Source organism: Hyperolius riggenbachi, chromosome 6 (genome assembly GCF_040937935.1).
Source record: "Hyperolius riggenbachi isolate aHypRig1 chromosome 6, aHypRig1.pri, whole genome shotgun sequence".
Lineage (NCBI taxonomy): Eukaryota > Metazoa > Chordata > Amphibia > Anura > Hyperoliidae > Hyperolius > Hyperolius riggenbachi.
The window spans coordinates 7051991-7076903 of NC_090651.1; the positions used below are offsets into that span (position 1 = coordinate 7051991).

The 24913-nt window shown below is 49.3% G+C and overlaps 2 protein-coding genes across 2 annotated transcripts in view; one reads left to right on the forward strand and one right to left on the reverse strand.

Moving 5' to 3' along the window:
- The window catches only part of THYN1 (thymocyte nuclear protein 1), a 122473-nt gene extending 109811 nt beyond the window's left edge, over positions 1-12662 (reverse strand). Inside the window, exon 1 of the mRNA XM_068238800.1 lies at positions 12638-12662. Within this exon, the coding sequence (XP_068094901.1) occupies positions 12638-12647 (10 nt within the window). The 5' untranslated portion in view covers positions 12648-12662. The remainder of the gene's footprint in view (positions 1-12637) is intronic.
- GLB1L2 (galactosidase beta 1 like 2) overlaps positions 6875-24913 on the forward strand; it is a 93463-nt gene continuing 75424 nt past the window's right edge. Inside the window, exon 1 of the mRNA XM_068238797.1 lies at positions 6875-7006. Coding sequence (XP_068094898.1) covers positions 6936-7006 — 71 coding nt within the window. The 5' untranslated portion in view covers positions 6875-6935. The remainder of the gene's footprint in view (positions 7007-24913) is intronic.

A 24913-nucleotide genomic window follows, 5' to 3' on the forward strand; every position in this document is an offset into this window, starting at 1 on the left:
AGGGACAGGGTAGTAGTGAGTGACAGGGATAGGCATAGTATTTAACGGAGTCAGGGATAGAGGTATGATGCAGGGACAGGGTAGTAGTGAGTGACAGGCATAGTTTATTATGGAGTCAGGGACAGAGGTATGGTGCAGGGACAGGCTAGTTGTGAGTGACAGGTATAGTATATTATGGAGTCAGGGACAGAGGTATGGTGCAGGGACAGGCATAGTATATTATGGAGTCAGGGACAAAGGTTTGATGCAGTGACAGGCTAGTGAGTGACAGGCATAGTATATTATGGAGTCAGGGACAGAGGTATGATGCAGGGACAGGCTAGTGAGTGACAGAGACAGGCATAGGATATTATAGAGTCCGGGACAGAGGTATGGTGCAGGGACAGGGTAGTAGTGAGTGACAGGTGTAGTATATTACGGAGTCAGGGACAGAGGTATGATGCAGGGACAGGCTAGTAGTGAGTGACAGGTGTAGTATATTATGGAGTCCGGGACAGAGGTATGATGCAGGGACAGGCTAGTAGTGAGTGACAGATGTAGTATATTATGGAGTCCGGGACAGAGGTATGATGCAGGGACAGGGTAGTAGTGAGTGACAGGCATAGTTTATTATGGAGTCAGGGACAGAGGTATGATGCAGGGACAGGCTAGTTGTGAGTGACAGGTATAGTATATTATGGAGTCAGGGACAGAGGTATGATGCAGGGACAGGCTAGTGAGTGACAGGCATAGTATATTATGGAGTCAGGGACAGAGGTATGATGCAGGGACAGGGTAGTAGTGAGTGACAGGTGTAGTATATTATGGAGTCAGGGACAGAGGTATGATGCAGGGACAGAGGTATGGTGCAGAGACAGGCTAGTGAGTGACAGGGACAGGCATAGGATATTATGCAGTGTCAGGTATATGATATGACAGGGGTAGGCTGTAGCGAGTGACAGGGACAGGAAAAGGTTCAGTGACAGGGACAGGTGTAGTATATTATGGAGTCAGGGACAGAGGTATGATGCAGGGACAGGCTAGTTGTGAGTGACAGGCATAATATATTATGGAGTCAGGGACAGAGGTATGGTGCAGGGACAGGGTAGTGAGTGACAGGGACAGGCATAGGATATTATGGAGTCAGGGACAGAGGTATAATGCAGGGACAGGCTAGTGAGTGACAGGGACAGGCATAGGATATTATGGAGTCAGGGACAGAGGTATGGTGCAGGGACAGGCTAGTGAGTGACAGGGACAGGCATAGGATATTATGCAGTGACAGGGACAGAGGCATGATGCAGGGACAGGCTAGTAGTGAGTGACAGGGACAGGCATAGGATATTATGGAGTCAGGGACAGAGGTATGGTGCAGGGACAGGCTAGTGAGTGACAGGGACAGGCATAGGATATTATGCAGTGACAGGGACAGAGGCATGATGCAGGGACAGGCTAGTAGTGAGTGACAGGGACAGGCATAGGATATTATGGAGTCAGGGACAGAGGTATGATGCAGGGACAGGCTAGTGAGTGACAGGGACAGGCATAGGATATTATGGAGTCAGGGACAGAGGTATGATGCAGGACAGGCTAGTGAGTGACAGGCATAGTATATTATGGAGTCAGGGACAGAGGTATGGTGCAGGGACAGGCTAGTGAGTGACAGGCATAGTATATTATGGAGTCAGGGACAGAGGTATGGTGCAGGGACAGGCTAGTTGTGAGTGACAGGCATAGTATATTATGGAGTCAGGGACAGAGGTATGATGCAGGGACAGGCTAGTGAGTGACAGGCATAGTATATTATGGAGTCAGGGACAGAGGTATGATGCAGGGACAGGCTAGTGAGTGACAGGCATAGTATATTATGGAGTCAGGGACAGAGGTATGATGCAGGGACAGGGTAGTAGTGAGTGACAGGTGTAGTATATTATGGAGTCAGGGACAGAGGTATGATGCAGGGACAGGCTAGTGAGTGACAGGGACAGGCATAGGATATTATGCAGTGTCAGGTATATGCTATGACAGGGGTAGGCTGTAGCGAGTGACAGGGACAGGAAAAGGTTCAGTGACAGGGACAGAGGTATGATGCAGGGACAGGCTAGTGAGTGACAGGGACAGGCATAGGATATTATGGAGTCAGGGACAGAGGTATGATGCAGGGATAGGCTAGTTGTGAGTGACAGGTATAATATATTATGGAGTCAGGGACAGTGGTATGATGCAGGGACAGGCTAGTGAGTGACAGGGACAGGCATAGGATATTATGGAGTCAGGGACAGAGGTATAATGCAGGGACAGGCTAGTGAGTGACAGGGACAGGCATAGGATATTATGGAGTCAGGGACAGAGGTATGGTGCAGGGACAGGCTAGTGAGTGACAGGGACAGGCATAGGATATTATGGAGTCAGGGACAGAGGTATGGTGCAGGGACAGGCTAGTGAGTGACAGGGACAGGCATAGGATATTATGCAGTGACAGGGACAGAGGCATGATGCAGGGACAGGCTAGTAGTGAGTGACAGGCATAGTATATTATGGAGTCAGGGACAGAGGTATGATGCAGGGACAGGCTAGTGAGTGACAGGCATAGTATATTATGGAGTCAGGGACAGAGGTATGGTGCAGGGACAGGCTAGTGAGTGACAGGCATAGGATATTATGGAGTCAGGGACAGAGGTATGATGCAGGGACAGGCTAGTGAGTGACAGGCATAGTATATTATGGAGTCAGGGACAGAGGTATGATGCAGGGACAGGCTAGTGAGTGACAGGCATAGGATATTATGGAGTCAGGGACAGAGGTATGATGCAGGGACAGGCTAGTAGTGACAGGCGTAGTATATTATGGAGTCAGGGACAGAGGTATGATGCAGGGACAGGCTAGTGAGTGACAGGTATAGTATATTATGGAGTCAGGGACATAGGTATGATGCAGGGACAGGCTAGTAGTGACAGGCGTAGTATATTATGGAGTCAGGGACAGAGGTATGATGCAGGGACAGGCTAGTAGAGAGTGACAGGCATAGTATATTATGGAGTCAGGGACAGAGGTATGATGCAGGGACAGGGTAGTGAGTGACAGGCATAGGATATTATGCAGTGACAGGGGCAGAGGTATGATGCTGGGACAGGCTAGTAGTGAGTGACAGGTATAGTATATTATGGAGTCAGGGACAGAGGTGTGGTGCAGGGACAGGCTAGTAGAGAGTGACAGGCATAGGATATTACGGAGTCAGGGACAGAGGTATGATGCAGGGACAGGCTAGTAGTGAGTGACAGGTATAGTATATTATGGAGTCAGGGACAGAGGTATGATGCAGGGACAGGCTAGTTGTGAGTGACAGGTGTAGTATATTATGGAGTCAGGGACAGAGGTATGATGCAGGGACAGGCTAGTGAGTGACAGGCATAGTATATTTTGGAGTCAGGGACAGAGGTATGGTGCAGGGACAGGCTAGTAGAGAGTGACAGGCATAGGATATTATGGATTCAGGGACAGAGGTATGGTGCAGGGACAGGCTAGTGAGTGACAGGTATAGTATATTATGGAGTCAGGGACAGAGGTATGGTGCAGGGACAGGCATAGTATATTATGGAGTCAGGGACAGAGGTATGATGCAGGGACAGGCTAGTGAGTGACAGGTGTAGTATATTATGGAGTCAGGGACAGAGGTATGGTGCAGGGACAGGCTAGTGAGTGACAGGCATAGTATATTATGGAGTCAGGGACAGAGGTATGGTGCAGGGACAGGCTAGTGAGTGACAGGCATAGTATATTATGGAGTCAGGGACAGAGGTATGATGCAGGGACAGGCTAGTGAGTGACAGGCATAGTATATTATGGAGTCAGGGACAGAGGTATGGTGCAGGGACAGGCTAGTGAGTGACAGGCATAGTATATTATGGAGTCAGGGACAGAGGTATGGTGCAGGGACAGGCTAGTGAGTGACAGGTGTAGTATATTATGGAGTCAGGGATAGAGGTATGGTGCAGGGACAGGCTAGTGAGTGACAGGTGTAGTATATTATGGAGTCAGGGACAGAGGTATGATGCAGGGACAGGCAAGTGAGTGACAGGCATAGTATATTATGGAGTCAGGGACAGAGGTATGGTGCAGGGACAGGCTAGTGAGTGACAGGTGTAGTATATTATGGAGTCAGGGATAGAGGTATGATGCAGGGACAGGCTAGTAGTGAGTGACAGGTATAGTATATTATGGAGTCAGGGACAGAGGTATGATGCAGGGACAGGCTAGTTGTGAGTGACAGGTGTAGTATATTATGGAGTCAGGGACAGAGGTATGATGCAGGGACAGGCTAGTGAGTGACAGGCATAGTATATTTTGGAGTCAGGGACAGAGGTATGGTGCAGGGACAGGCTAGTAGAGAGTGACAGGCATAGGATATTATGGATTCAGGGACAGAGGTATGGTGCAGGGACAGGCTAGTGAGTGACAGGTATAGTATATTATGGAGTCAGGGACAGAGGTGTGGTGCAGGGACAGGCTAGTAGAGAGTGACAGGCATAGGATATTACGGAGTCAGGGACAGAGGTATGATGCAGGGACAGGCTAGTAGTGAGTGACAGGTATAGTATATTATGGAGTCAGGGACAGAGGTATGATGCAGGGACAGGCTAGTTGTGAGTGACAGGTGTAGTATATTATGGAGTCAGGGACAGAGGTATGATGCAGGGACAGGCTAGTGAGTGACAGGCATAGTATATTTTGGAGTCAGGGACAGAGGTATGGTGCAGGGACAGGCTAGTAGAGAGTGACAGGCATAGGATATTATGGATTCAGGGACAGAGGTATGGTGCAGGGACAGGCTAGTGAGTGACAGGTATAGTATATTATGGAGTCAGGGACAGAGGTATGGTGCAGGGACAGGCATAGTATATTATGGAGTCAGGGACAGAGGTATGATGCAGGGACAGGCTAGTGAGTGACAGGTGTAGTATATTATGGAGTCAGGGACAGAGGTATGGTGCAGGGACAGGCTAGTGAGTGACAGGCATAGTATATTATGGAGTCAGGGACAGAGGTATGGTGCAGGGACAGGCTAGTGAGTGACAGGCATAGTATATTATGGAGTCAGGGACAGAGGTATGATGCAGGGACAGGCTAGTGAGTGACAGGCATAGTATATTATGGAGTCAGGGACAGAGGTATGGTGCAGGGACAGGCTAGTGAGTGACAGGTGTAGTATATTATGGAGTCAGGGATAGAGGTATGGTGCAGGGACAGGCTAGTGAGTGACAGGTGTAGTATATTATGGAGTCAGGGACAGAGGTATGATGCAGGGACAGGCTAGTGAGTGACAGGCATAGTATATTATGGAGTCAGGGACAGAGGTATGGTGCAGGGACAGGCTAGTGAGTGACAGGTGTAGTATATTATGGAGTCAGGGATAGAGGTATGGTGCAGGGACAGGCTAGTGAGTGACAGGTGTAGTATATTATGGAGTCAGGGACAGAGGTATGGTGCAGGGACAGGGTAGTGAGTGACAGGCATAGGATATTATGGAGTCAGAGACAGAGGTATGATGCAGGGACAGGGTAGTTGTGAGTGACAGGCATAGTATATTATGGAGTCAGGGACAGAGGTATGATGCAGGGAAAGGCTAGTAGTGAGTGACAGGCATAGTATATTATGGAGTCAGGGACAGAGGTATGATGCAGGGAAAGGCTAGTAGTGAGTGACAGGCATAGTATATTATGGAGTCAGGGACAGAGGTATGGTGCAGGGACAGGCTAGTAGTGAGTGACAGGCATAGTATATTATGGAGTCAGGGACAGAGGTATGATGCAGGGAAAGGCTAGTAGTGAGTGACAGGCATAGTATATTATGGAGTCAGGGACAGAGGTATGGTGCAGGGACAGGCTAGTAGTGAGTGACAGGTGTAGTATATTACGGAGTCAGGGACAGAGGTATGATGCAGGGAAAGGCTAGTAGTGAGTGACAGGCATAGTATATTATGGAGTCAGGGACAGAGGTATGATGCAGGGAAAGGCTAGTAGTGAGTGACAGGCATAGTATATTATGGAGTCAGGGACAGAGGTATGGTGCAGGGACAGGCTAGTGAGTGACAGGTGTAGTATATTATGGAGTCAGGGATAGAGGTATGGTGCAGGGACAGGCTAGTGAGTGACAGGTGTAGTATATTATGGAGTCAGGGACAGAGGTATGGTGCAGGGACAGGCTAGTGAGTGACAGGCATAGGATATTATGGAGTCAGAGACAGAGGTATGATGCAGGGACAGGGTAGTTGTGAGTGACAGGCATAGTATATTATGGAGTCAGGGACAGAGGTATGATGCAGGGAAAGGCTAGTAGTGAGTGACAGGCATAGTATATTATGGAGTCAGGGACAGAGGTATGATGCAGGGAAAGGCTAGTAGTGAGTGACAGGCATAGTATATTATGGAGTCAGGGACAGAGGTATGGTGCAGGGACAGGCTAGTAGTGAGTGACAGGCATAGTATATTATGGAGTCAGGGACAGAGGTATGATGCAGGGAAAGGCTAGTAGTGAGTGACAGGCATAGTATATTATGGAGTCAGGGACAGAGGTATGGTGCAGGGACAGGCTAGTAGTGAGTGACAGGCATAGTATATTATGGAGTCAGGGACAGAGGTATGATGCAGGGAAAGGCATAGACAGTATATTATGCAGTGTCAGGTATATGATATGACAGGGGTAGGCTGTAGTGAGTGACAGGGACAAAGGTATTGCGCAGGGAGTGGGACAGGCTAGTGAGTGACGGGGACAGGCTGCGCCCCTCCCCTCTCTCTCTCTCCGGCCCCGCCCCCTACACGCGGCGCTTCTCCCCGCCCACCAATCACACACATACTCCCCTAGGGGCGGGGCCGCGGGGAGGGGAGAGCGTGGCGTTGCCGGGGTGACGAGCAGTGAGTCGGGACGGGCAGGAGCGGAGAGCGGCGGACAAGCCGGACATGAGGCGGGAGAAGCGGCGGAGACTGAGCGGCCTCTTCCTGCTGCTGCTGGCCGCCCTCATCATCCTCAGGTGACGCGCTGCCGGGGAGGGGGCGGGGCTGGGCCGCGGAGCTGACTCTCTGTATGTAGTGCTGTGCTGGAGGGGGCGGGGCTGTCCTGCAGAGCTGGCACTCTGTATGTAAAGCAATGGGGAGATGTGATCTATACACCGGCATGCTGAGGGGTGAGCCTGATCTCTGCACAGACTGATCATCTGGTAGGCAAATGTTATCTGACAGAACTGACAGGTTTTGGGCCAGTCCATCTCCTCATGGGGGATTCTCAGGGTTTTCTTTGTTTTCAGCAGCATTTGCTGAACAGCAGTTGCAAAAGTCTAACTGACAAAATAATGTGCAAGTGAGTAGGGAGACTGGCTGGTATCTTACTATTTGGCAGTTAAACTGCTGTTCAGGAAATGCTTTTGAGAACAAAGAAAACCCTGAGAATCCCCCACGAGGAGATGGACTAGTCCAAAACCTGTCGGATCTGTCAGATGTTAACGTCCTACTTTTTTCGTGATTGGGGTCCTTTAAGGGATCACTCCAGCGAAAAAAGTAAGCAGGTAAAGCGGATCTGAAACATGATTAAAAAAAGCCTTTCACTTACCTGGAGCTTCTGCTTGCCCCCTGCAGCCGCCCGGTGCCCGCGGCGTCTCTGAACCATTCTCCGGTCCCCTGCCCCGACTCAGTTGTTTGACTGCCAACTTCGCCGTCCACTATGCCTGCGCGGCCCCATTCCCGCTGCTGGTCCCTGGGAGCTTCCTGTGCAAGACGCTCCCAGCGAGACTAACAAGGATGCACAAGCACAGTGGACGGAGTTGCGGCGGGGGACCGGAGAATCGTTCAGAGACGGCGCGGGCAGAAGGAGGCTGCAGGGGGCTGGCAGAAGCCCCAGGCTAGTGAAAGGCTTTTTTAAATCATGTTTCAGATGCGCTTTAAAATCTAACAGATCCCACAGGTTTTTGGACTAGTCCATCTCCTCATGGTAGAATCTCAGGGTTTTCTTAGTTTTCAAAAGCATTTCCTGAACAGCAGTTTAGCTGCCAAAATAGTAAGATACCAGCCAGCCTCACTACTCACCTGCACACTATTTTGTCAGTTAGATTTTGAGGATATGCTTTTGGCAATAAAGAAAACCCTGAGAATTCCTAATGAAGGGAGGAGAAACTTGTCAGTTCTGTCATATTTTAAATAGACTCTGTACTAAAATAAAAAGTGCCCCTGGGGGGTACTTACCTCGGTAGGGGGAGGCCTCCGGATCCTATCGCGGCTTCCCCCGTCCTCCATCCCACGCCAGTCTCGCTGCAGCCCACTGAATGCATAGATGACAATTTGTCATGCTGTGCAATATTTACCTTTCCTGGCTCCAGTGGGGGGCGCTGTTGCGGCTCTTGGCTTGGAAATAGCCGATCCCAGTCGGGTTCGCTCTACTGCTCAGGCGTCTTGCGACTGGGATCGCCTATTTCCGCCTATTTCCCAGCCGAGAGACGCAACTGTGCCTGTGCTGGAGCCGGAAAGGTAAATATTTACCTATATTGTGTAAAAAAAAAAAAAAGAAAAAAAATCAGCCATATTCTTACTTAAGGAGAAGGAAGGCTGTGGGTCCTTTAGCTTCCGATCCTCTCCCGGTCACCGTTCCAGCGCTGGTTCCCCATTGGCAGTACACCACCTATCTGCTCAAACACTGCTCTCTCTCCGCCACCGAAGGATGCTTCGGGAGACGGGCTGCTCCATATTATGCACACAAGAGCGCCTCCCGTTGGTGCCGTATGGAGCCGCCTGTATTCGGGAGGACTCAGCTCCCGGAGACTTCCGTAGTCTCCCATAGCGGGGGATTCAAATGGGGGAGATGCCGCTGCAACGAGGGGGTGAGGGGGGGGGGGGGCTCTATAGGACCCAGAGCCTTCCCTTTCCTTAGCTGAGTATCTGATTTTTTTTTTTTTTAGACGATTCCCAATTGCTATAACTGATAGAACCTGCAGGAACCTTCTGCGGGGACTGTGTGCAGAAACCTTCTGCAGGGACTGTGTGCAGAAACCTTCTGTGGAGACTGTGTGCAGGAACCTTCTGTGGGGACTGTGTGCAGGAACCTTCTGCAGGGACTGTGTGCAGAAACCTTCTGCGGGCACTGTGAGAAGAAACCTTCTGTAGAGACTGTGTGCAGAAACCTTCTGCGGGGACTTTGTGCAGGAACCTTCTGTGGGGACTGTGTGCAGAAACCTTCTGCGGGGACTGTGTGCAGGAACCTTCTGTGGAGACTGTGTGCAGAAACCTTCTGCGGGGACTGTGTGCAGGAACCTTCTGCGGGGACTGTGTGCAGGAACCTTCTGCGGGGACTGTGTGCAGAAACCTTCTGCGGGGACTGTGTGCAGAAACCTTCTGCGGGGACTGTGTGCAGAAACCTTCTGCGGGGACTGTGTGCAGAAACCTTCTGCGGGGACTGTGCGCAAGAACCTTCTGCAGGGGCTGTGCGCAAGAACCTTCTGCAGGGACCGTGTGCAGAAACCTTCTGCGGGGACCGTGTGCAGAAACCTTCTGCGGGGACTGTGTGCAGAAACCTTCTGCGGGGACTGTGCGCAGGAACCTTCTGCGGGGACTGTGCGCAGAAACCTTCTGCAGGGGCTGTGCGCAAGAACCTTCTGCAGGGGCTGTGCGCAAGAACCTTCTGCGGGGACTGTGCGCAGGAACCTTCTGCGGGGACTCTGCAGGAACCTTCTGCGGGGCCTCAGTGCAGGAACCTTCTGCGGGGACTGTGTGCAGGAACCTTCTGCGGGGACTGTGTGCAGGAACCTTCTGCGGGGACTGTGTGCAGGAACCTTCTGCGGGGACTGTGTGCAGGAACCTTCTGCGGGGACTGTGTGCAGGAACCTTCTGCGGGGACTGTGTGCAGGAACCTTCTGCGGGGACTGTGTGCAGGAACCTTCTGCGGGGACTGTGTGCAGGAACCTTCTGCGGGGACTGTGTGCAGGAACCTTCTGCGGGGACTGTGTGCAGGAACCTTCTGCGGGGACTGTGTGCAGGAACCTTCTGCGGGGACTGTGTGCAGGAACCTTCTGCGGGGACTGTGTGCAGGAACCTTCTGCGGGGACTGTGTGCAGGAACCTTCTGCGGGGACTGTGCGCAGGAACCTTCTGCGGGGACTGTGCGCAGGAATCTTCTGCGGGGACTTTGCAGGAACCCTCTGCAGGGCCTCAGTGCAGGAACCTTCTGCGGGGACTGTGGGCAGGAGCCTTCTGCAGGGACTGTGCGCAGGAACCTTCTGCGGGGACTGTGGGCAGGAGCCTTCTGCGGGGACTGAGTGCAGGAACCTTCTGCGTCGACTGAGTGCAGGAACCTTCTGCGTCGACTGAGTGCAGGAACCTTCTGCGGGGACTGTGTGCAGGAACCTTCTGCGGGGACTGTGTGCAGGAACCTTCTGCGGGGACTGTGTGCAGGAACCTTCTGCGGGGACTGTGTGCAGGAACCTTCTGCGGGGACTGTGTGCAGGAACCTTCTGCAGGGACTGTGTGCAGGAACCTTCTGCGGGGACTCTGCGCAGGAGCCTTCTGCGGGGACTGAGGGTATCTGATGACTGTACCTTGGGGCTGATGCAAGGAAGTAGTGGCCAGTACCGGAATGAATGGATACAGCCCCAGTATGTATTGTGGCAGTACTACATTTACCTCTCCAATATTTGGCAGTAATCACATTATGTTCATGTAGTACGGTAATGCAGTGTAAGTTAATGTAGTATAGTTCAGCCTCCGGTTTCTTTAATCCATATGCTTGTAGATTTGCTTTAGAGTACACAGAGTTTTGTGGTTTGCGCATCCCTACTTTTTGCTGTATACTTGCTTGGAGCACCTGGCTGGCTGGTCCCTGTAGCTTCTCTCCCTTCTAAGATGACAGCACAGTGTTGCATTTCTAACATGAGACAGCCAGGGAGAGGGCACAGCCCAGAGCACCTGACCCCTTCCCATCTCCTTCCACTGCTTGTAAGAGATTTACTCTTTGTGGTCAGCATTGCAGCAACAGCACAGTGTCTTAAAGGGGCACTAGGGCGTAAAATTTTAAAATGCAAAAATAAACAAATAAGAAGTACGTTTTTTCCAGAGTAAAACGAGTCATAAATGACTTTTCTCCTATGTTGCTGTCACTTACAGTAGGTAGTAGAAATCTGACAGAAGTGACAGGTTTTGGACTAGTTCATCTCTTCATAGGGGATTCTCAGAGATTTATTGATTTTCAAAAGCATTTAGTGAATGGCAGTTGCTCTGTCCAACTGCCAAAAAACTGTGTAGTGAGCAGGGAAGCTGGCCAGCATCATTGTTTAAATCCTTTTTAGGGAATATATAAAGAATGCAAGTCTTGCTGAGAATCCCCTATGAAGAGATGGACTAGTCCAAAACCTGTTGGTTCTGTCAGATTTCTACTACTTACTGTAAGTGACAGCAACATAGGAGAAAAGTCATTTATGGCCCATTTTACTCTGGAAAAAACATTCCTCTTATTTGTTTATGTTTGCACATATTTTAAATGTAACACTTTTTCGCCATAATGCCCCTTTAATGATATGAATCTGTTGTATCTACAGTGCTGACCACAAAGAGTAAATCTCGCAGCAGTAAGGGGAGGAGGTGACAGTGAAAGCTGTACTCTAGCTGGGAACCCCCACACCACTGCTGGCTTCATGCTCACTAGGGGGATGTTTGAGCCATGTGACTAACTTCTCCAAAGGGAGTTTCTCCAGAACAGCTGCATCAAGAAAAAAAGGATGAGGCATAGTCCCCATTCACCTGTAGACAATGAATTATCCAGGAGGATGAACTGGAACTTAAAGTGAACCAGAGACGAAGTACCCTCAAATATTTTACCGTATATATCAGTGGGAACATTAGAAGCATTAGCATAGCTGGGTCTGCCTTCTCTGATGTCTTTTCAAGCCCAAGCTTGCCCCCTTCTGGCTCTGCTATAATGACTCCGCTATAATGATTCCCGAGCAAAGCCAGACTGAATGCTCAGTGGGGGATTTTATCAGGGCTGATAACAAGCAGGCTGAGCAGTGAAGGATGAAACAGAGAGCAGGGTAGGTGTTTTCTCTAATGCTCCCACTGATATATATGGTAAAATACATGAGGGTGCTTCCCTCATGTAACATGCTACATTGTTCCCTTTAAGTATATTATTCATTTAGAATTTTGATATAAATATTTGTAAATGTTACACACTAAAGCATTTTACAAAGTATATGTTGTGACATTTAGTTATTCCTCCACAAAGTATTCATAATTGTTGTTGTTTTCAGTCCTGGAGTGGGGAGGGGAATGAGTTTGGTAGAATTTTAGTCCTCGGGCAAGGACGTGCTGTTACCAATACAAAGTGGTTAAAGTCCAGACAGCTCCCATGTCACTCCAAACACGCTGCAGGTTACAGGAAGCTGTGCGAGGGTTTCTAATGAGGGACTTTAAAGCACACCTGACGTGAGAGGGACATGGAGGCTGACATATTTATTTTGCGCAAAGGTGGATCAGCGCATCACCAGGCTGCCTCCGAATGGCCATCAATCAGAGGTGTGCTGAGCCCCCCCAATAAACTACAAACGTACCTTGAAACCAAACAGAACCTTTGCATAAACATCAATAAGCAATGCTATTACATGGGAGCAGCTGACCAAAGTTACTTACATTTGTACATGGCGAGGAAAGGAACAGCGCTACTTAAAAACAGATTGGTCTGGAGAATGAGAAGGTGACCCGGTATAAAGGGAAGGGGGCAGAACCAGCGCCAGCTCACCCACTGTAGCTCCGCCCACTTGCATGCATGCCAGTGTAATATCGTTATTTATAATACAGTGGCGATAACAGTCCAACACTTTGATCTGAAGAGACTGATGCTGTGTTGGGTTGTGTCTGGCAACAGCTCCATCTAGCGGCAGCCAGTTTTCCTATGTTGTACAATGTCTGACATTAGACCTAGAAGGGGTTAATGCAAAACTTCATCCCAATCAGTAGCTGATTTCCCCTTTCCCCCAGGAAATCTTTACCTTTTCTCGAATAGTTCATCAGGTATGTTTGCATAGCTGATATTGTGGTGAAACTCCTCCCACAGTGTGATGTCATGACCATGGTCCTGTCAGTTTGCTGTCTGTGAACCTCAGTGCATTGTGGGAAATAACAGCTTTTTCCAACTGCAAGCAACCAGTATCTCCGTGTGTGTGTGTGTTTTGATATAGATATATAGGTCGATCTGTCTCTCTCTCACACCTTTTAGCCTATCACATTGATAGTGGGTGTGTTTATATTGTGCATATTTTTTCTGTTTGCTTTTTTCATGCCTGCCAGCACTTAAGTTGCGGACCTGCAGGCTCACAGCGAATCAAACAACATAGACGAATTACACAGCAAGCATCAATCATTTCTTGATCCATGTTCTATTTTTTAGCTTCTCATTTTGCAATGATTTATTTGTTCCCTTGAGATCACCGTAGGAGTCGGACAGCAGTAATTATAAAATGGCAGAATGCCTCTGTCACTGTATCACTGCTTATTGTCTGCCTGTACACAGGGGGTTAAGTGTCCCATGTGACTGTGACATGTGACTGGTTGCTGCAGCCGTCCCTGAAGATTATGGCAGCTTTAGCACTATGCAAATCTACGCAGGAAAATTTGCATCTCGGTTTAGGTTGAATTTTCAGTTTTGTTTGAATTTTGCAGAGCAGTATCAAGGCTGTTTTCAGGTCCAGAGTTACATCTCAGGAGCCTAAAGGCACAGATGTCCTGACACCCTAGACTCCGCCCTCCATGACCCTACAAACCCCTGGTGAACCGCACTGCTAGAGTGCTGGCTGTCCCAGTTTCACCTCCCCCCTACTTTCCCTACTATGGCATAGGTAGCCACAGGTACCCCTTGTTATTAGGTAACAAGAAGTACTCTCAATATTAAGTAGATAGGCCTAGTGCACACCGGAGCGTTTCCGCTGCGGTTTGCGATCTGCTTGCGGATGTGGATCCGCTAGGGTAATGTATTTCAATGGGCTGGTGCACACCAGAGCGGGAGGCGTTTTGCAGAAACGCATACTCCCGGGCTGCTGCAGATTTTGGATTGCGGAGGCGTTTCTGCCTCAATGTTAAGTATAGGAAAACCGCAAACCGCTCTGAAAAACGGCACTTCAGAGCGGTTTGCCAGGCGGTTTTTGTTACAGTAGCTGTTCAGTAACAGCTTTACTGTAACAATACATGAAATCTACTACACCAAAAACGCTTCACAAAACCGCAAAATGCTAGCTGAAACGCTGCAGAAAAATAAAAAGCGTTTCAAAATATGCTAGCATTTTGCGGATCTGCTAGCGGTTTTTGGTGTGCACCAGGCCACAGAGCTGCCTCCAAGTATTAGGTAGCTAGTGGTGTCCCCACTCAAGGGAGATTTCATCAGTGGAATGCTGAGAGCTGGGTCAGTAAGCTCTCATAGGCCTGGTGCACACTTTTTTGGTGCACACTTTTTACTGTGCTATTTGGCTGCAGAATTCTGAATACAGTACTGTGCTCCTGCTATTATGATCAAAGAACCCCAGAATGGGCCTTGAGATCGCTCTTCAATCATGGCAAAATGCTGCAAGCAACGCGTTTGCAATTGCAGCAAATCGCGAAACACGCTTGATCGGCGGCAATCACGGCTGTGAGATCACTGCCATACAGTTATAATTGTGCTAGCGCTTTAAAATGCGCTATTGCTTTGGGGATTAACGGTGAATGGCCGATAATCGCCCTAGTGTAAATGGGCGCTGAGGGCGGGGACCTACTAGCGGTGCTTTCCATGCGCTTGCTGCTGATCGCCAGCAATTGGCGAAGCGCTAGGACAGTGGAACGCTATGAGCACTTGTGATTTGTATTAAAGGAAACCCGAGACAAAATAAAGACCAACATTTCTGCCCGGGGCTTCCTCCAGCCCTCTGTAGGCCATGGGCACCCTCGCCATCCTCCTGGGCCGCTCCATTGCCCCGCAGTCAGCTCCAGGGAATTTCCCAGCCGAGCTCACTGCGCATGCACGGTCCCAGCTGTGTACACTGCCTGATCTGCGCATGCGCGGCCCCAGCTGTGTACACTGCCTGATCTGCGCATGCGCGGCCCCAGCTGTGTACACTGCCTGATCTGCGCATGCGCGGCCCCAGCTGTGTACACTGCCTGATCTGCGCATGCGCGGCCCCAGCTGTGTACACTGCCTGATCTGCGCATGCGCGGCCTCAGCTGTGTACACTGCCTGATCTGCGCATGCACGGTCCCAGCTGTGTAAACTGCCTGATCTGCGCATGCACGGTCCCAGCTGCGTACACTGCCTGATCTGCGCATGCACGGTCCCAGCTGTGTACATTGCCTAATCTGCGCATGCCCGGTCCCAGCTGTGTACACTGCCTAAGCTGCGCATGCGCGGTCCCAGCTGTGTACACTGCCTGATCTGCGCATGCGCGGTCCCAGCTGTGTACACTGCCTGATCTGCGCATGCGCGGTCCCAGCTGTGTACACTGCCTGATCTGCGCATGCGCGGTCCCAGCTGTGTACACTGCCTGATCCACGCATGCACGGTCCCAGCTATGTACACTGCCTGATCTGCGCATGCGCGGTCCCAGCTGTGTACACTGCCTGATCTGCGCATGAGCAGTTAGAGGGTTAGCGAATTGCACCCGCACAGAACGCTCCCAGCAAGGGTGATTAGGAGACGTGAGCAGCCCGGACCGGGCATATGCAGTGGAGTGTGACTGAGAAATTCACAGAAGCCGCCTGCAGGACGATGGAGCGGCCTGGGAGGACAGTGAGGGAGCCTACAGGGGGCTGGAGGAAGCCCCAGGTAAGTATAAATGCTGGTCTTTATTTTGTCTCGGGTACACTTAAATGGCGACAGCAGAGAGGATGAAAGCATTGGCACTGCAGGTTAACCTGGGCACCCAGCGAACGATTTGATTTAGAGAGGATATGGCAGTATTTTTGAAGAAATTCTTTAGATCGCTCCTGCCTATAGACACAGCAATTCCCTCGAGTTGCTCCTTGACATCATATCAGCCTGTGTATCTCTATCTGGTTCCGATGCAGCCGTCATGGCCGCGTACTGAAATGCCCATGTAAAGATCTTACTGTGTGACAGCAGAGCGGATCAGAGCATTAGCAGGTTTTCCTCTCTCCTGCGATGGTCGGTGCCTCTCGTTTTATCCGTGTATGACCATCATGCTTTATATGCAGATTGCACAATAAAGTAATGTGTCAGCAGTGCTGGCTCTCACCCCCTCCTTCTTCATTAACACACTTTACATGGCAAACTGTTATTGTATCTCTACAACTTAAAGGACACCCGAGCTAAGAGGGGATATAAAGGCTGCCATATTTATTTCCTTGTAAACAATGCCAGTTGCCTGGCAGCCCTGATGATCTTCTAGCATAAGTAGTGTCTGAGTCAAACCCTGGAACAAGCATGTGGCTAATCCAGTAAAATCTGAGTCAGCGGAGTCAGAGTACCTGATCTGCTGCATGCTTGTTCAGGGGCTATGGCTAAAAGTATTAGAGACACGGGATCCAGAGGACTGACAGGCAACTGGTATGGCTTAAAAGGAAATAAATATGGCAGCCTTCATATCCCTCTCAATTCAGGTACCCGAAGTGACGTGTGACATGATGAGATAGACATGTGTATGTACAGTGCCTAGCACACAAATAACTATGCTGTGTTCCTTTTTTTCTTCCTCTATCTGAAAGAGGTAAATATCAGGTATGTAAGTGGCTGACTCAGTCCTGACTCAGACAGGAAGTGACTACAGTGTGTCCCTCACTGATAAGCAATTCCAACTATAAAACACTTTCCTAGCAGAAAATGGCTTCTGAGAGCAGGAAAGAGATAAAAATGATCAATAGTTTATAGAGTTTAGCTCTGGCATACTTCAATGAATGTGTCATTGAGCAAAAACAATAAAACAGTAAAAACGTAAAAAGTAGATTTAAATATAAAATAAAACTGTGGAATAACTTAAAAAGTCATTTTTAGGAGAAGGAGGATAGATACAGTTGTTTTTCATTAGTTTATTTCCATATTGGGTGTCCTTTAAAACCCTGCAAACCATTGATCGCTTGTTACTCATAGTTACAGATTACCCAGCAAGCTCATGGTGAACCAGAACTCCCAGCAGTGTGTAAGGGTCTACAAAGGACCAAAAAAGTCTACTAAATTGCTATGCAAGACACACAATGCAACAAGCATGGCTCTGAGTATCTGACATCCTCTCCCAGCTTCTGAGATAACAATGTGTGAAGCTGGGAAGGTGTTTATGTGTTTGTGCTGCATCTGTCACCACGCCAACAATTACCAGCCCCCCCCCCACCTCTGTCCTCCCCCCCCCCCCCCCCCCCCACACACACACACCAGCAGCGCTCAGCGCCCCCCCCTTCTCCCTCCCCGGGGGCTACAGAGGTGGAAGTTTCCACTAGAGAGTTTCCGAGTCCTGCCTTCACCTCCATAATTACATCCTGGGGAATTGCAGCCTCTGTCACATGTGTCCCGGGGGGAACCGAAGTAACAGGTGTACAAAGCAGACCTGTCACGTTACAGAACGCAGGCAGACTACAGCTGATACCGGAGACAATTTATATATACAGGTTCTGGGGCGGCCTGCATACTGCTGAGGTAACAGGTGTACAAAGCAGACCTGTCATGTCACAGAGAGCAGGCAGACTACAGCTGATACCGGAGACAATTTCTATATACAGGTGCTGGGGTGGCCTGCATACTGCTGGGGTAAAAGGTGTACAAAGCAGACCTGTCATGTCACAGAGAGCGGGCAGACTACAGCTGATACAGGAGACAATTTATATATACAGGTGCTGGGGTGGCCTGCAGACTGCTGGGGTAACAGGTGTACAAAGCAGACCTGTCATGTCACAGAGAGCGGGCAGACTACAGCTGATACAGGAGACAATTTATATATACAGGTGCTGGGGCGGCCTGCATACTGCTGGGGTAACAGGTGTACAAAGCAGACCTGTCATGTTACAGAGAGCGGGCAGACTACAGCTGATACAGGAGACTATTTCTATATACAGGTGCTGGGGTGGCCTGCATACTGCTGGGGTAACAGGTGTACAAAGCAGACCTGTCATGTCACAGAACGCAGGCAGACTACAGCTGATACAGGAGACAATTTATATATACAGGTGCTGGGGTGGCCTGCATACTGCTGGGGTAACAGGTGTACAAAGCAGACCTGTCATGTCACAGAACGCAGGCAGACTACAGCTGATACAGGAGACAATTTATATATACAGGTGCTGGGGCGGCCTGCATACTGCTGGGGTAACAGGTGTACAAAGCAGACCTGTCACGTTACAGAACGCAGGCAGACTACAGCTGATACAGGAGACAATTTATATATACAGGTTCTGGGGCGGCCTGCATACTGCTGGGGTAACAGGTGTACAAAGCAGACCTGTCACGTTACAGAACGCAGGCAGACTACAGCTGATACAGGAGGCAATTTATATATACAGGTGCTGGGGCGGCCTGCATACTGCTGGGGTAACAGGTGTACAAAGCAGACCTGTCCCGTTACAGAGAGCGGGCAGACTACAGCTGATACAGGAGACAATTTATATATACAGGTGCTGGGGTGGCCTGCATACTGCTGGGGTAACAGGTGTACAAAGCAGACCTGTCACGTTACAGAGAGCGGGCAGACTACAGCTGATACAGGAGGCAATTTATATATACAGGTGCTGGGGTGGCCTGCATACTGCTGGGGTAACAGGTGTACAAAGCAGACCTGTCACGTTACAGAACGCAGGCAGACTACAGCTGATACAGGAGACAATTTATATATACAGGTGCTGGGGTGGCCTGCATACTGCTGGGGTAACAGGTGTACAAAGCAGACCTGTCACGTTACAGAACGCAGGCAGACTACAGCTGATACAGGAGACAATTTATATATACAGGTGCTGGGGCGGCCTGCATACTGCTGGGGTAACAGGTGTACAAAGCAGACCTGTCATGTTACAGAACGCAGGCAGACTACAGCTGATACAGGAGACAATTTATATATACAGGTGCTGGGGTGGCCTGCATACTGCTGGGGTAACAGGTGTACAAAGCAGACCTGTCCCGTTACAGAACGCAGGCAGACTACAGCTGATACCGGAGGCAATTTATATATACAGGTGCTGGGGTGGCCTGCATACTGCTGGGGTAACAGGTGTACAAAGCAGACCTGTCCCGTTACAGAGAGCGGGCAGACTACAGCTGATACAGGAGACAATTTATATATACAGGTGCTGGGGCGGCCTGCATACTGCTGGGGTAACAGGTGTACAAAGCAGACCTGTCATGTCACAGAACGCAGGCAGACTACAGCTGATACAGGAGACAATTTATATATACAGGTGCTGGGGCGGCCTGCATACTGCTGGGGTAACAGGTGTACAAAGCAGACCTGTCACGTCACAGAACGCAGGCAGACTATAGCTGATACTGGAGACAATTTATATATACAGGTTCTGGGGCGGCCTGCATACTGCTGGGGTAACAGGTGTACAAAGCAGACCTGTCATGTCACAGAACGCAGGCAGACTACAGCTGATACAGGAGACAATTTATATATACAGGTGCTGGGGTGGCCTGCATACTGCTGGGGTAACAGGTGTACAAAGCAGACCTGTCACGTCACAGAACGGAGGCAGACTACAGCTGATACAGGAGACAATTTATATATACAGGTGCTGGGGTGGCCTGCATACTGCTGGGGTAACAGGTGTACAAAGCAGACCTGTCACGTCACAGAACGGAGGCAGACTACAGCTGATACAGGAGACAATTTATATATACAGGTGCTGGGGCGGCCTGCATACTGCTGGGGTAACAGGTGTACAAAGCAGACCTGTCACGTTACAGAGAGCGGGCAGACTACAGCTGATACAGGAGACTATGTATATATACAGGTGCTGGGGTGGCCTGCATACTGCTGGGGTAACAGGTGTACAAAGCAGACCTGTCATGTCACAGAACGCAGGCAGACTACAGCTGATACAGGAGACAATTTATATATACAGGTGCTGGGGTGGCCTGCATACTGCTGGGGTAACAGGTGTACAAAGCAGACCTGTCACGTCACAGAACGGAGGCAGATTACAGCTGATACAGGAGACAATTTATATATACAGGTGCTGGGGCGGCCTGCATACTGCTGGGGTAACAGGTGTACAAAGCAGACCTGTCCCGTTACAGAGAGCGGGCAGACTACAGCTGATACAGGAGACAATTTATATATACAGGTGCTGGGGCGGCCTGCATACTGCTGGGGTAACAGGTGTACAAAGCAGACCTGTCATGTCACAGAACGCAGGCAGACTACAGCTGATACAGGAGACAATTTATATATACAGGTGCTGGGGTGGCCTGCATACTGCTGGGGTAACAGGTGTACAAAGCAGACCTGTCCCGTTACAGAGAGCGGGCAGACTACAGCTGATACAGGAGACAATTTATATATACAGGTGCTGGGGCGGCCTGCATACTGCTGGGGTAACCGGTGTACAAAGCAGACCTGTCATGTCACAGAGAGCAGGCAGACTACAGCTGATACAGGAGACAATTTATATATACAGGTTCTGGGGTGGCCTGCATGCTGCTGGGGTAACAGGTGTACAAAGCAGACCTGTCATGTCACAGAACGCAGGCAGACTACAGCTGATACAGGAGACTATTTATATATACAGGTGCTGGGGTGGCCTGCATTCTGCTGGGGTAACAGGTGTACAAAGCAGACCTGTCACGTTACAGAGAGCGGGCAGACTACAGCTGATACAGGAGACAATTTATATATACAGGTGCTGGGGCGGCCTGCATACTGCTGGGGTAACAGGTGTACAAAGCAGACCTGTCACGTTACAGAGAGCGGGCAGACTACAGCTGATACAGGAGACAATTTATATATACAGGTGCTGGGGCGGCCTGCATACTGCTGGGGTAACAGGTGTAGAAAGCAGACCTGTCATGTCACAGAACGCAGGCAGACTACAGCTGATACAGGAGACTATTTATATATACAGGTGCTGGGGTGGCCTGCATTCTGCTGGGGTAACAGGTGTACAAAGCAGACCTGTCACGTTACAGAGAGCAGGCAGACTACAGCTGATACAGGAGACAATTTATATATACAGGTTCTGGGGTGGCCTGCATGCTGCTGGGGTAACAGGTGTACAAAGCAGACCTGTCATGTCACAGAACGCAGGCAGACTACAGCTGATACAGGAGACTATTTATATATACAGGTGCTGGGGTGGCCTGCATTCTGCTGGGGTAACAGGTGTACAAAGCAGACCTGTCACGTTACAGAACGCAGGCAGACTACAGCTGATACCGGAGACTATTTATATATACAGGTGCTGGGGCGGCCTGCATACTGCTGGGGTAACAGGTGTACAAAGCAGACCTGTCACGTTACAGAGAGCAGGCAGACTACAGCTGATACAGGAGACTATGTATACAGGTTCTGGGGTGGCCTGCATACTGCTGGGGTAACAGGTGTACAAAGCAGACCTGTCACGTTACAGAACGGAGGCAGACTACAGCTGATACAGGAGACAATTTATATATACATGTTCTGGGGTGGCCTGCATACTGCTGAGGTAACAGGTGTACAAAGCAGACCTGTCACATTGCAGGATGTGGCCACACTATTATTATTATATTTTATTTATAAAGCGCTAACATATAACAGCACAGTACAATAGCTAGGACAACAGCTGATAGAGCTGTAGGAGACAGTTTATATATCCAGGTGTTGGGGTTGTACTTCATACTGCCGTCTCTAATGGAGACCTGTCACGTTACGGAATATGAACAGACAGATTATTTATGTATCAGGGTTGGGGGTAGTAATGTTGCAGCTAGGGGAAGCCAATGAGAGATTGACCGTTCAGAGACAAATTTCTTTGCTGCAGATTTATAAGGTTTGAAATGGACCAATCAAATGTTGAAGCTCCTGCATTACATTGATTCATTGAATTCCAAGCTGAATAAATTAGCATATCATTTGCAACAACGCAGACTTATTAGCACGTCATGGCCCATCCCTAGTTGCAGGAAGGGAATGAGCGGTCGTAGTGGAGAATTATATCTCAGATGCTGTGAGATTTCTGGCGTCGTCTATAGGCCGGTATGACGGCGTACAGTTATGACTTTTTTCCTCTGGGTTTCCTCGGTCTCGGGTCTGACGACAGTCACATCCTGTTTGTCACCTGATCTCCTCCCAGGAGACGTCCCAGGAGGTTCCTTGCACCGCTCATTAACGACATCATCCTGCTCAGAAACCTCAGAATGATGGGAGGAAAGAAGTCTGACGATTACAGATGCTCACTGAGCTACTAACCATTTCAGGCTAATGCAAATTGTATGCTATTTTCTTTCTGCTTGGAATTGAACAAATGCAGTAGAGCAGGCTTTCTCAGCCAGGGTTCCTGGTGTACTCTGCAGGGGTTCTTTGGCATTTCCCCCCATCATGGAGGAAGTATAACAGCACATTATAATAGGGGGTACTGTAACAAGAAGCACTACATTGGGGGTCAGAATAATTATGAGCACATGAATAAACAGTACTAGAATAAGGAGACAGTATAATGAGTGGCAGTGTAATAGGGGGTAGTGGCAGTTGCCACCTGCAAAATAAATGCAGGGGTTCCTCAAGATCAAACAATTGCTTGCAGGGTTCCTCCAGTGTGAAAAGGTTGAGAAAGGCTGCAGTAAACTATGATTTTGATTGGTCCAGTTCCCCAATCACTCAGCTGAAGCAGCTCTATTCACAGACTTATCGATGACTAATTCCCAAAGGCCTCTACTCTATTCTCATGCTTCTGGACTTCTCTGCTTTTATAGCAGCAGGGGTCAGCCATACTATTCCAGGAAAAAAACACACAAATACAAGTAGATAAATACTTGTATATAAATACTTACATAACATGTATTGTACTGTCCACATTTTGATTTCAGTGAATTTTATATAGTAAATAAAGAGAAAACCGTTTCAGGCATTTTCCATCTTCACTGAAACCAATCCTGATGTCATTTCCTCCCTTACTCTTTTTTTCTCTCCTATAAAGTTATCTGTCATATCTAGCTTGCTTTGTAAACACATCTGAGCACAGCATCGATCGTAGTTCAGCAGCTTCACACTGAGCTGCTCTCAGCCAATCAGTGAGGAGCAGGAATGTGGGAGGGGAAATAACAAGTTTCCCTCTCATCGGCAATGTAGCAAATAGAGCCAGGTGGACTGAAATAAGATTTATTACAGCAGAAACATTTATGATTATATTGGAATGCTTGCAATGCAGGGTCAGGTTGTAGACTGCATAATAAACACAGAGCAGTTGGTAAATGGAATTTGATTTTATGGCTGACAATCCCACTTTAACACAGTGGACCATCCTCTGATCCTCTCCTCCCTAGAACATACAGGGTCTTGTCCGATCCTGGCTTTCCTCCTATCAGATAGGACCATCTCCTCTGTTTGTTGGGGTACCCCAAGGCTCAGTCATTGGACCCAGTCTCTTCATCCACTGTGTATTCTGGTCTAGGATATCTTCTTATCTCTTGGCTTTCTGTATGTCTTTATTACCCATCTCCTCTTTTTTCCTCCTGTTTGTTGGGGTACCCCAAGGCTCAGTCATTGGACCCAGTCTCTCCATCTACTGTGTATTCTGGACTAGAATATATTTTTATCTCTTGGCTTTCTGTATGTCTTTATTACCCATCTCCTCCTTTTTCCTCCTGTTTGTTTGGGGTAACCCAAGGCTCAGTCATTGGACCCAGTCTCTCCATCTACTGTGTATTCTGGTCTTGGATAACTTTTCATCTCTCTTGGCTTTCTGTATGTCTTGATTACTGCAACTCCCTTCTCTGTGGCCTCCCTGCCAGCTGACTGGCCTGTCTCCCTTCCATCATGAGCCCTGCAGTACGACTCTTCCACCTCTCCTCTCGCTTCTCTAACCCGCTCTGTTACTGCCTCCAATGGCAGCCTCTCCAGCATCACCGTACCTTTCCTCCCATTCCTTCATCAGAAGTCATAAATGCAACCAGTCTAAGGCAATCGCGTTGCAAAGCGCAAGGTGTGAAAAGTCTGATTCTCAGGGCTTGTTGTGTTTACCATCTAGCAGCACCTTTCAGGCTTCGCTATGATTTCTGCTTCCTCAGCGGTATTCAGCTCTGGTTATTAGGCGTGAGTTCTCCCACCTTGTCATAGTGTATTTACTCTCATTTCATGGAAAGAAGTGTCCAGGATCTGTATGACTGTATGCTCAGCATCTGTCAGCGGCTGCAGTGTCACATATGCCCAGACATACATCTGTCAGCAGCCGCAGTGTCACATGTGCCCAGACATACATCTGTCAGCAGCTGCAGTGTCACATGTGCCCAGACATACATCTGTCAGCAGCTGCAGTGTCACATGTGCCCAGACATACATCTGTCAGCAGCCGCAGTGTCACATGTGCCCAGACATACATCTGTCAGCAGCTGCAGTGTCACATGTGCCCAGACATACATCTGTCAGCGGCTGCAGTGTCACATGTGCCTAGACATACATCTGTCAGCGGCTGCAGTGTCACATGTGCCCAGACATACATCTGTCAGCAGCTGCAGTGTCACATGTGCCCAGACATACATCTGTCAGCAGCTGCAGTGTCACATGTGCCCAGACATACATCTGTCAGCAGCTGCAGTGTCACATGTGCCCAGACATACATCTGTCAGCAGCTGCAGTGTCACATGTGCCCAGACATACATCTGTCAGCGGCTGCAGTGTCACATGTGCCCAGACATACATCTGTCAGCGGCTGCAGTGTCACATGTGCCCAGACATACATCTGTCAGCAGCTGCAGTGTCACATGTGCCCAGACATACATCTGTCAGCGGCTGCAGTGTCACATGTGCCCAGACA